Genomic DNA, 12,980 nt, shown 5'->3' with positions numbered 1-12,980 from the left:
CCGACTCGTTACCCATGCTGCAGCAGCATAACCCCGGCGTGCATACATACGCACTCCTGACGAACCTAGGCGTCTCTGGTGAGCCCTCCCGGTTCGGGGTGCCCCTCGACCCTTAGAGGCATGACAGTGGGAGGGGGAGGGCGAGGAACACCGAGTGGGGAAGGAGGGGAGGGACGGACCAAGCTGTCAATAACGCCGGGCGGTCACGCCCCCGCTGGCACCGCGCCCGAAATGGCAGCGATTATTTGTGACGCATAGGAGGCAGGGCTTCTAGGGTCTGACTGATCTGCATAATCGGGATGGCGCGAGGGACGCTGGTGAGCCGAATATGAGGCCGAAACATCCTCTTTCTTTTTCAGAGGAAAGAGGGCACAACCTGACGGAGCCGAGAAATAATAAATCTGAGGCATACACTGGCAGGCTTTCAGGACGTTGACATTTAGCCAGCCGACCATTTGGATGGTGCGGAAGGTGCCACACAATTAATGATTTTCAGGAAACGGTCAGGTCTTCGTTCCTTAGAACTGGTTTCGGAATAAACCCTAAACGCATACCAGCCAAGAAACACGGGCTCAAAAAGCGCTGATGATTCTTGTGACCAAAAGGTACCCACATTTAGATAGACATGTATATTAAACGTGTGTGGGAAAGTCTTTTTTGATAGGAGACCCCAAAAGTCAAGGCTTAATTTTTGGAGCAAGACAGTGACATGGTCAGGATTTTACTCAGGAGAGAGCTAAATCGGGACATCGAGTTAAATCCCTGTGAACAAATCTAACAAATCCAACAAATCCATGTAAATCCTTGTGAGCAAAAAGTCTATCGTAAATTCTGTGCAACAGTGTGGCAGTAAATTTAGTCGCTCCCGATTTTGCTGAACGTCAGGTTTTGCTGGGAACAGGATTTTAAGTGCAGTTCCTGGTCACCGTAGTTGTGTTGGAGGCTGTCTGCAAAGCGCCCGAACTCGCCAGATGGACGAGAACTCTCCTGAGTCGGCGCCGTTGACTCTCCTGCATCGGCCGCGGATGCAGCTCCGCTTGCTAGTGAGACTGTTCTCTGCAGCGGGTGAGATGTCCGGAAAATGGTCGCCACCATACGCCCCACCATTCACCGGGAGGCTGTCAACCGAACGATAAATAACACTTCCATGTCACGAGCCAGCGGATGACAAAACATGTATTACAGCGCTCCTCACATGTGAGTGCATGCCTTGCCCCAAATGAGCACCAGAGTGATGTTTGACACAGGCCTTTAGAAACCTGTCATTGTTTCCGAATAGGGTCAGTAGCGCTGGGCCCGTACATTGCGACCTTTCGATGTCTCTTTTTGGGGTTCAGGCTCATTCAGCCAGGGTCGGCAACCAACTGTCGACAAGCCTGCTCAGGCTGCTAATTTTGTCGGTGCTCCTTGCCCCCCCCCCCCCCCCAGGTAGGGATACTTGCCCTGATGCATGCGAGCCCCCCCCCAGGCAGGGGTTCTTGCCCTGATGCATGCAGGCCCCCCCCAGGCAGGGGCTCTTGCTCTGATGCATGCGAGCCCCCCCAGGCAGGGGTTCTTGCCCTGATGCATGCGAGCCCCCCCCCCCAGGCAGGGGTTCTTGCCCTGATGCATGCGAGCCCCCCCCCCCCAGGCAGGGATTCTTGCCCTGATGCATGCGATCCCGAATCGTGATGCGGAACTTCGTGAAAAACAAAGCTGAGTCTGACGACATGTGCTTCGTTTCAGAGGCTGAGGCGGGCAGGCGCCTGATGTTCGGCTCTAATTGTCACAACTAGCCATGGTGAGTCACTCCAACGGCTGCGTGCTGCCGTCTCTGGACAAGCTCTGCTCGTCCACTGCGCTGTTTGTGCTGCCGTCCCCGGACAGGCGCTGCTGTGTTGGAAGACTGGCCATTGATAGAGACACTCAACGCATGCCCTTGGTCTAGGGTGCTTTTAAAAACACTTCCAAGATGTATTTTCTTCCCAGCGTCAGGGCAATCATTGCACTTGGCGACAAAGCGTGTGTGAATGGTTCGTTGGCCCCAGTCCTCGGGAAATTAACGGTACAAATTCGCGTGGATCGACTAAGTTTTATCAAGTTTGGAAGTTTCAGAGCATGCAAGATTCTACTTGAACTTCAACGTTTCGATGGAGGTCGGTCTTGGAAGAGAGTGTTTCACACTTGTGTGGGATTTGAACTGAAATAGCCATACTGAATATCATTCGGTGCAGCTCACAGCTCTGCCGCTCTTAAGGCCTAGAACCCTCTAGGTTCTGGGCAACACGCCCGCGAAGATGTGCAAACTATTTCGCGCAAACTATTTTAAAGACATTCAGGCATGCACGACGCCCGAGAAACCTCGTGTTCAAATCTTGCCAACCCACCGGCCATGCGGCGTTCAAGTCCTAGGAGGGTATAATTGTCAAATTGTTCATATTTGGCATTCGTAAGCACAATTTACAAATATAACGGACGTGAATTGGCCCTTAATCAATGATGTGTAGGCTGTGAAAGTTTCAGTGACGAATCTCCTTTTTGTTACACGATACCAGAAATTAGGCATATGTGCCAGTTATTACGGAAGTAAAGCTTGTCGAACGGCAAGAATCGCGCCATAACCGAACAGGTGAATACAATTAAACGCCTTAAAATCACGGACAAATGTGCAGAACACTAGGAGAAAGGGATAAAGCACGAGCACACAACAATGCTTGATTGAGCAAACACCTCCAGCATCACCACAGCCACCTCTCGGGACATTGAAGTGCTACAAGTAAGTGCTGGGGTGACAATATTGCACGGCTAGTTTGACAGCACCTCAGCGTCATACAAACGTTCCATGACACAGCCAAACAATGATGTATTGAGGAACATAGTTATCAAACAGAGAAATTTTGTTGTCTACAGCAGTACTTTTCTCTCAAAATATACCAACAGCTATAAGTCAGCGTATTTCATCTTATCTGATGTTTGCTTCAATGTCTTCAAATGTGGCTCATCCGCTTAAGGAAGCCAGCTGAGAAAGACCTAGATGAAGCTTCTCGATGGAAACCCCCGAAAAGGCTCCCTCATAAACAAACCTTCCTTGACGAGGCTTCGTGCCGAAATCCCATGAGCATGTGGAATCCTTGAGAAGGCGTTACGAAGAAGCTCCCGAAAAATCCCCTGGGAAGGTCCCGGATGAAGACCTGATAAGTGACTAAGGAACCATCGCTGAGCAGGACGTCTCATCAAGTCCGGTGGCCTCCGCCGGCAGCTGCACACCGGCACCGTCAAGGTCAGCATCGGCAAGGCGTCACCGTGGCCGATGAAGCTGACGCTCAACATCGACACAGTCACGCTGCAGAAGGAGCTGGACGACGACGGCGAGAACGACGTCGACTCTCAGGTAACTCTCCGGCGCCCGTGTGCGCAGCACTCTGCCGGCGGATCAGAAAACACACCGCTCAGCCGCCTGTCCAACATATCTCCTGTGCCCAAAGATCTGCCGCCTTTGCAGGCGTCCTCGGACACGCTCCAGGGTGGTGGGACAGGAAAAGGGTACGACAAAACGATGCTGCTGCAGAAAACACTCATGATTATGTATGCATGTCTTGGTTGAAAACACCCATATTTACGTGAATAATGGATGAGGAAGTATTCATGCATGGTTTCCTGAATAACTGACGCACGTGTACGGGTGGCCCTAACGCACACACGCACACGCGCGCACACACACACACACACACACACACACACACACGCACACACACACACACACACACACACACACACACACACACACACACACACACACACACACACACACACACACACACACACACACACACACACACACACACACACACACACACACACACACACACACGCACACACATACATACAAGAAGATCCGTTGAGGCGCACGTACTCCTACACATTCCTTGCGTGTCTGAGGCATAACGCCTGAATGTAAAAATGGGGGATTGTGTCGATGACTTTATTTTCCCATTCACTATCAGATCTGCACATTTCGCAACAGACACCGCTGGCTTATGTTAGATGCCCAACAGCACTGTGCTCACCCCCTCTGTTCCATGTTCCAGTTTGCAGTGTTCCGTTTTCTTTATGCGGTGTCGTGACGGGGTCATCCCATGTGTACTGGTGGACCACTGCGCCGGGTCTCCTCTTCCCAACACCCAAGTCCGGCTCGAATGGTCCGCCGCGTCCTGAAAGTTGGCTCCATTTCGTGAAGCCCAGATGCGGTTTTCCAGCGGAAGTTCTTGGGCACTGGGCCATTCTATATTAGGCACCTGGTGTTAGACGACTTAGCGCTCTGGCTCCCAGCCGTTGGAGTTGTATCGGCCTACCCGAACAAGCCAAATCCTACGTCATCACTAATTGCCACGTGCACATCGGCCCATCACAGGCCAGTTGATGAATGTCAGAGGACGGGAAGAGCATTAAACTCTCCGCTCCTTGTAATGCACAAGCCTTTTCTCCACGACTTACCGACGCGTCCGACAAGATATGAAATTTGAAATGAAACAACAATTTATAACGGAGGCTTGAATTTACGCTCTTGTCTATTAAAACGTGAGCTTGAATGACACCAAATGGCGCAATGGCGAGATCGCACACTGTGTAAATGTTCCGTGGACCCCACGACGACAGCCAACGTGCAGGGCTGCCCGGGCTGGTGACCACACGGTCTCATGCATTTATAGATGTACCTTTTCTGCGTTTTGTCCTGCAACGTTTTCGCTAAAATTAAGTATTGACACTTGCAGATTTTGTATCACCGGCTCTATAATAGAGTTAATCCGCCGCTTGGAGCCTACTGTGTCTCCCCTGTTCATTCTCATCGTTATGAAGTTGAAGGGCCTTTGTTTCCCTTTGCAGCCCCTCGTAACGCAAGCCACTTGTTCTAACCACCTGCATGGAAGGCACCATTTCATCTACCCGAGAACCCAGCTGCTTGAGATTGTTGTGTGACATCTGACACTCTCGCAGTATCCCTATCAGCACCAAGCAACGCAATTCAACCGCTGTTAGCAGCATCTGCGCGTTAACCTGCAGCGTCAATGCGTTAACCGGCAGCACCAGTGCGTTAACCGGCAGCATCAGTGCGGTAACCAGCAGCATCAGTGCGTTAACGGGCAGCATCAGTGCGTTAACCACCAGCATCAGTGCGTTGCGCAGCGTGACTTCTCGTGTTAACTGGCTAAGAGATTTTGAGTTTCGACTCCATTTTCCCCATTTGGCTTTATTTTAACCGACTCGACTGTGGGTGACCAGAGTTAGCTGACTTGACTGTGAGAGACTATCATGCATCTGACGCCGTGCGTCTATCCGGACTGCATCTTACCCCGCTTGACCCAGCCTCATCGGCTGACCTTATCTGACCGTCTGATGTCTCTAAACTTTTTATCCGATCTGACCGTCTGACGGTTTGGTCTGATATGTCTCCTGGTTCTCCCTGCACCACTGGCTCTCCAACCGTCTGACCCTCTGACAATCTGACCGTCCCGTCTGCCTCTGACCATCGGTCCTACCTGACCGTCTCGTATAATCTGGCTGTTCGATCCTAGCTGGCTGTCAGAAAATATCCAACCATCTAACCCTGTCCAATATTTTGCAATGATCTGAACGTCTAGTCTGTTCTGGACGTACGGCTTCATCTGACCATCGAAAGACATCCGAACGCCCGACGTTATCTGAATTGCCTGACTGCACCCTCACATTTGGCTAGCCTGCCGGTGTCCGGACTGACTGCACTTAGCCTGACTCCATGTTAACTCATCGCATTGGATATAACATGTCTAACCTAGCTGTATCTCTGTTTGACTCTCGCCTCACTGCTCCATATGCAGACGCCTTCAGCCTGACTGCAGCTGACCTGACTGCATCTGAACTGACCTTATCTGATCCCATCGTGCCTGCTGTGACTGAATCTAGCCTGCCCATTCTGGGCTAACTAGGCCATACGCAACTGTATCTGATTTAACTGTATGCAGTCAGGCTGTGCCGTGCCTGACCTGCCTGTTGCTGAACTGTTTGTAACTGAGCCTTGCGCGTGGCCTGGCCGGTGACCCGGCGGGATCGGCCGCCAGACCCGTGTTGTGCAGCTGGAGAAGGGCGCCTGCAGCGGGCTGGGCATCAGTATCAAGGGCGGCCGGGAGCATCATCTGCCAGTGCTCATATCACGCCTGCTCCGGGGGCAGCCGGCCGAGCAGAGCGGCCAGCTCTTCATCGGAGACGCCATCCTCAAAGGCAGGTGACGCGTGCTGTCGCTGCCGACGAGCGATCGACTGGCGACAGGCCAGCGGGCTCGCAGCGGAACACGAATGGCTGCTGTGGAGGTGTCCAGGGTCGGCAGAAAGAACAAAGGCATTTGCATTCCTCCTACTTTGGTGCTCGCTGCTTGACCTTTGTTAGAGCTGCCCTGTTATAATTAATGAGTACTCTTGAAACTCAGATCGGAAAACGTGTGGGAAGTGCTTATGGTGGGGAATATTTGATGCTATCGACACCTAAAACCTGATATTTTATCCAACGATTTGGTTTCTGTATGCCCCTTAATGTCAACACAACGCTTACGATGTGACTAGTTCATGTGATCTTTTGCTTTTTTAAAGGAAGGTGTAACCATTTTTAAAGGAAGGTATGGCCGAAAAGCTTGAAGAACTCTTACATGCTTCGGGTAATCTCGCTGAGAATGTCCACGACTTTTGCTGCTTAACAGGATGTTCCTGATCGTCTAACGCTTGCTTGCCGGACTTTAAGCTCTCGTAACTCCAATTGTGTTCAAAGGGCGGTGGTAAGTCATCAGCCTACACAAAACTTGCCCGAAATTACCCCTTTTAAAAGGCAGTTTACGTTGTACTCAGTTGTAAAGACAACTGTTGCTGTGTTTTTCAATCGTTCAGAGCACCGCTTTGAGCTTCTTCTGCGCCGAAAGATGGGAAATAGGTATAAAGGATTACTTACGTAATACCCCATTGTGTTGCTTCATGTGGATCAAATCAATTCCTGCGACGCAAACGGAATTGTTCGTGCCACCTTTCTCCCCGACCGAGAATGATTTCCGTCAGGATGTAACCGGTCGGATAATGCGCTCTCCGGCTCACTCTATTTCTTGAAAAAGATTGGTTACTCCATGCGTTTGTCTCCGTTCTAGGAAGATTATTTGATCATTTCGAGGAAGCCGCCGTTTGTAAACCAGGTTAGACCGCCTTGCGGTCTAGAAATGCAACCTAAAATACGATATTGTCACCTCCCGAGTCGGACGCAGCACTCTTTCTCCCAATCCCTTAACATACACAAAACTCACGGACATGGCAAACTTTGGAAACCTGGGTGGAACTACTAGCTAAGGAACGGTCTACCACTGCCGTAAGTAGAAAGGCTCGATGTATCATGGGAATGAGATGCATCTTTTCCTGTTTTCTTGCATACCGTCTTCCGTTTCAAGGCTGATCCGCCCGGAAGCTGACACCGTGTTGCCTACTACGAGAAACCGAGCCGACTATACCGGCAGGCGATCACCGCATTCCGATTTGGCGCAGCTGGTGAAGCCACACCTTGGCGTAGTGGGCTTACTATGAACATCAGCAGTCCACATCACCATAATGATTTATCATAGTCGAAACAGGATTACTGCTTCGCGCGGTAGTCCCTTTCTGAAATTGGTGGCGGGGGAGGGACATGGTCGGCCGAAAAAGTTGGCCCTACCTGCCCCAAAACTTGGTTTGTCCCCGGATGTTGGCTACTTGAATCTGCGTCACCTATATAAATGTGTGCTTTTAATCTTTCGTGTTTCGCAACATCTTTCAAGGATATGCTGTAGCTTTAAAATTGTTTTCGTTCGGAGGATTAGCCTCCCATTTCAAGTTGATGTCAGCTGCCTTTTCGTTAGTAGCTTAGAATGGGCCGTGATTCACAGAAAAAAAGCATCTGAAAAAAGTCTTAGAAAGCGGTCGCTGAAGACTACCATTATCACTGATCGCGTTATTTAACCACCTCGGCCACGACTATTTGACAAATACACTTGCGAATATACTTGGAAAACATTTCCTGACTTCTATCTGGGCTGCCCTGAACTTTTAAAGCCTGGAGGATATTACAATCAGTTGTTTTTTTATCTTTATCCACGCCTTATCGTTTGAAAAAAACTCGTCAAACATTTGCAGACTGCGTTAAATTTTGAAGGAGTTAGCATGACACAAAACATCAGGCGCTTTCAGAATGCTGTTTGATACCAAATTAACATGCCTCTAATAGTGATGTATTTAGGTACCTACTACCTAGTTGACCAATATTTATTATAACTGCCCTGGATCTATGTGCCCTGTAGCTCATATTCATACATGGGGGGGTTAAGAGCAGTATTGGGGGAGAGGGTTCAGCCCTCCGAAAGCATACGAAGTGACGCCCCTGCGGCCCCGTGTACCGTCGGTTCATGATGCGCCGGTCATGATGTCCTGTCCTCGCGTTCGGAATCCCATCCTGGCTCGGCGCACACGCCTCGACCTGACGTCACCGTGGTCTGTTAATGTGGTTGACTGCGCAGGCATGGCCGTGTGTGACCAAAATTCGTACCGTGGGGCGTACGTGTAACTGTTCTCAGAAACACACTAAATTGTGGGCGTCGATGGACAGATGTTGGCCGGGGGAGAGTGAACATAGCTGTATTGCAGTTTTTACATCACAAGAAGTCTGTGCGCGTCTTTGTTATAAAATATCGGGAGGAATTCTGAGGCAAGGTGTAAATAATGTACTTCATGTAAGAAAAAAAGGCTTTCGGCTCCTGATTTTTCAGCATGAGTAGTTCAAAGTTCTTACGGGAGTTAATGACATTCAAGATTCCAGGAGGTACTGGATAAACGACGTTGCAGTGTTGAGCAGTGATCATATTGATGGTAATCAATGTAATAGTACATGTACCGTCAACGTCAAGGTCAACATGTGTCGTCAATACTACATGTACCAGCACACCATATACATGCATCGTCAATATGAATAGCATGAAATATTTATGTCGAGCACCGTCAATATTGGGTACCTACTGCCTGTGCTAGTGCATTACCCTCCTTAATACCAGGACTTCCAGAACCGTCAACCCTAGAGCATGAGCACAGCTCGAAAAAATAAGCGTCGCCAATGTAATCGTTGTTGGCACTGCAACGTCGTTTAGCCATTACCTCGGTACCAAATCCTAGTATATTAAACGCCAACAGTTAACATTAAAACTTTGAGTTCATTGCGTAAAATACGACCAACTCTTACCTGTATCATAGCGTGAAACCGTGAGGAGGCATTGGTGGCGGTGGGTCACATCGGAAGTCTTCGTGTTGAGAGACAACTCACCATTTATACCAAAAGCCATCAGCAGACTCCTGAGGATGCCGCGGCTCCTGCAGGTGCAGGTGCTCCTCGGCAGGCAGCCTAAAGTAGACGAACGTGCCGCCCCGGCCGGAGTCCCACCTGAGTACCCGCACATGCCCGAGCAGGCGCAATGTGCCGGGCAACGACCGGGAGCGGAAGCTTCCCACGAGGACTGCAGCATTGCCAACCACTCAACGATCTCCGTCAACCCATAACGCTCAAATGGCCAATGCGGAAACGGCTCGAATTCTTCCCAAACCAAAGCAAACCAAGCAAAATGGCTGCTGAACTCTTCAGGTTGATACGTCGATAATTTCTCAATGCGAGAACTGCTATTTTCTCCATTTCAATCCGGTGTTGGTCCATTCTTGTAGATACCAGATCCGTGGCAACATTTTTAGCTAACGACATCTCCGTGCTTGATTTACTATTTTCAATGGATTTAAATAAGGACCCTTCTTATAAGGACTTATAAGGACTATAATAAATAAGGACTTCTCAGATTGCGTAAGCACCGTGAATACCAAGACCATGCCAAAAGGTTTTCGATTCAGCCTCCAACATTTCCAGATATCTCTACAGAAAACGATGCTGCTGCACGTCTCCTTGTTAACCCGATGTGAACGGCCTCGCTCAGGGAACAGACAGCATGAGGTTCGGCTTGCTTTGGTGTTGGCGATTGACAATACATCTAGACAGGCTTCCACACAGTGCATGTTACGAGCCGTGGTATTCTCGGACGACCCGGATACGACCTGTCCGGCTGCGGCACCCTCTGATCTCGTCTGACAGCTCGCCATGTGACTTGCAGTTGACGGCACCTCCCTACTGAAAGCCAGCCACGACGAAGCGGTGAACGTGTTGAAGAACACGGGAGCCACTGTGAGGCTAGTCATCAAACACTATCAAGTGGCCACGCAGTTCCTGAAGAGAAGCAGTGAGTGCAGGTGTCAAGGTGTCTTACGGGACGAATGAGACGAGGACTTAGTGCCATGGATATAATTACTGGACTATTGTCCTCGTTGTGTGTGTTAGTATGTATAGATACAACGTTTCGGCCAGATAATTCTCCGGCCGTCGTCTGGTGTTATTGGGTCCTGAGAATGACCGGATGGTGGAGGACCGGATGTGTGCTGGGTCTCAACCATGTATGCGTCACACCACGAATCCTCTCCTTGAAATGGAGGCATGACATAGGTCTGGAGGATGATAGTTCGAGCAATTTTACCGTCCGAACGTCTGTCGCACGTTTGCCATCAACTTCGGGACGTTTGGTCTCACTTATAATATCTAGAAACAAAATTATGCGTGGTTTGATTGGCGCAGTTTACAGATTTGATTAGCACGGGCTTATACCGTGCTTTCGCTGACTGCAAAGTTGGGTACAAGAAATGTGAAAGCTCTGAGTTAAGTTGTACAGCACCCATATTGCTAGAGCAATAATTAAAATGACTTTTTGTCCGTCTTTCGTCTTTCGCATTGATTCGTATTTCCTAGCCTGTGGTGGTTTGGGGGTTAGTCTCGCGCGAATCAATGCGACCAATTGCTTTACTCAGCATCATTTGGCTCAGACCAGCATGACGCAGCCCGCGTTAACTCGGGGTTCATTGGTGCCCGACCTTGCCCGATGCAGACTTGAACCGGCGCACGTCGGATTCGTCGATCACGACGTACTTGAAGGCCGACGACGGCTGGAGAACACCAACAACGCCCGACAGCAAGTCACTCAACGGGTTCGAGCTGGACGACAACCTTAACTCGCCCAAGTGGAAAACAGTCGTGCAGAGTAAGTAGCCAGCGCCGAGTCTGACCCCTGTAGTCAGAGACAAAGTTCTCTGCCCGACACTGGTCAGGGTGCACCTGCTTCGATCAGTGGAGCGACTTGGGATTCGATGTCCCGTTAACCGAGATCGGTGTGTGCATGTGAGGGTAGCGACCAAACGCATTGGCCAGGTATCGTCCTGCTACGTCACTAACTTCGAGGAATGGCGTTCGCCCTCTGATACGACACAGCACTCATAACGTGGCGTCCGGGTATTGGTGTGCGAGCTGAGATGGCTTCGCCGCCGTCCCACGCCTCTGGAGAATCCGAGAACAGTCTTGAGGACAACCAATGCGAGCACCGCCCCCACGCCGCCAAGGTGTATGCAGGCATATTCGGGCACCGACGCGAGCCAGTATGGTCCCGCCGCTCGGACCCCGCAGGTCCGGTGACATGTCAAGTTCACACGGCCAGCGAGCATTGGTGTGTTTGACGGCCGTTCGGTCTGACGTGGTGCTTGGACACGGACATGCGCTTAAGCCCCGTGTTTCCCGCGATAGCACACCCAGCAAATTTCGATAACGGCAACGTTCGCCGGCTTCCATTAGCGTATCGTCTCCCGTTGGGCAGACCGCGCCAAGTGTTTATCGTTCTTCCGCGATGTGCGGAACTCCGTGGACGGAACTCGGACACTTACTTCCCATGAATTAAGGTGGCGGCGACTGCGGCTCTCAGCTGCTGCAGCGCGCCTCCGTGACGTCACAGGCGGCCAGGACCACGCGAACGGTGTGAAGCGGCGCCACGGGTAATGGCCGCGTCGCGTGTCCGAGCAGCCTCGCCCGCCGCCCTCAGAAGGGAGGGGGAGGGGGGGGGGGGGGCGGGCGTTCAGCCCCGGTACCGCCGGTCACCGGGTGTGTCGCGTCAGACGGCCGCCTGGCGCGACTGGACTCCGGTTATCAGGGCTGGGGTAAGCCATCACGCGCACGTGAAACCCATCTGACTCACTTCTCATCCCCTGTGTGGGGGCGGGGAACTATCGCCCAGAGAGAAACCGCTCTCGTCTAGCCGAGTTTCGGCGCCTGGCCTGATTAAAATTCCCCGACGTCGATGCAGATAGCAGCACCTCAGCTCCGACCGGCGCGGCGGTCAGCGCTGGCCGGTCGGCCCCCGCCCCTCTCCGATCAGCTCTGTGGCGTCTTGCCGGCATTCAGCGGTGCCCGGACTCGGCATTTGGCGTCGCCGGCCAGCCGCCGCGGCCGTAACTGGCAATCGGCCGGACGTCCGAGCGCACTGTGCCGTCCGAAATTGGAGCGGAGGAAAGAGCTGCCGTCGTCGGCGCGAGCTAATGCGACGTCCCAGCGCTGCTGCGGCGGCGCGCCGACGCCAGGCAGGGCAGTCCTCGCCCAGCGGCTGGCGTTGTATGATGATGGTTGGGCACCGGTGATGTGTGATCTTGCAGGAAACCAGATGGATCGACCGGCACGGTACTTAGCTTTGTTTAGAATATATCTTTTTTTCTTTTGGAGGCTCTGCCGAGCTTTGGTGACTCTGTTCGTTTATGCAAATTGTTGTGCAGTTAATTATATCTGATTCCGCCACCGCATCTAGTCAATTCGTTTCGGTTGATGTCCCCGGTCCGTGCGATGCACCAACGATCGGTGTCGGCTTCCCAGCCCCTCCCTAAGTGTCATGGAGTCCCAGCCGGCTGTCTCACCATCCGCCATCGATCTCGCTTCCTTCTGGTCATCGATTGCCAGACCGACTAATTTAATGGCCAATTCCCCAGCCTTCTATACCGGGCCGACCACCAGCCGAGTTCCACGCCCAGTCAGTCTACCCCGGCTAAGCTTCTGTGATCCGTGACCATCCC

At 51.5% G+C, this 12,980-nt stretch overlaps 1 protein-coding gene across 1 annotated transcript in view; it reads left to right on the top strand.

Annotated features, from left to right (window-relative positions):
* Positions 1-12,980, top strand: part of LOC119099858 (gamma-1-syntrophin-like) — a 49,426-nt gene that overhangs the window by 7,344 nt on the left and 29,102 nt on the right. The window contains 5 exon segments of the mRNA XM_037222948.1: positions 1,726-1,780; positions 3,239-3,370; positions 6,075-6,234; positions 10,160-10,285; positions 10,982-11,134. Of these exon segments, the coding sequence (XP_037078843.1) occupies positions 1,778-1,780; positions 3,239-3,370; positions 6,075-6,234; positions 10,160-10,285; positions 10,982-11,134 (574 nt within the window). The 5' untranslated portion in view covers positions 1,726-1,777.

The sequence above is a fragment of the Pollicipes pollicipes genome, unplaced genomic scaffold (assembly GCF_011947565.3).
Source record: "Pollicipes pollicipes isolate AB1234 unplaced genomic scaffold, Ppol_2.1 Scaffold_4881;HRSCAF=5763_pilon_pilon_pilon, whole genome shotgun sequence".
Taxonomy (NCBI): Eukaryota; Metazoa; Arthropoda; class Thecostraca; order Pollicipedomorpha; family Pollicipedidae; genus Pollicipes; species Pollicipes pollicipes.
This window is presented reverse-complemented; position numbering and strand designations above follow the sequence as displayed.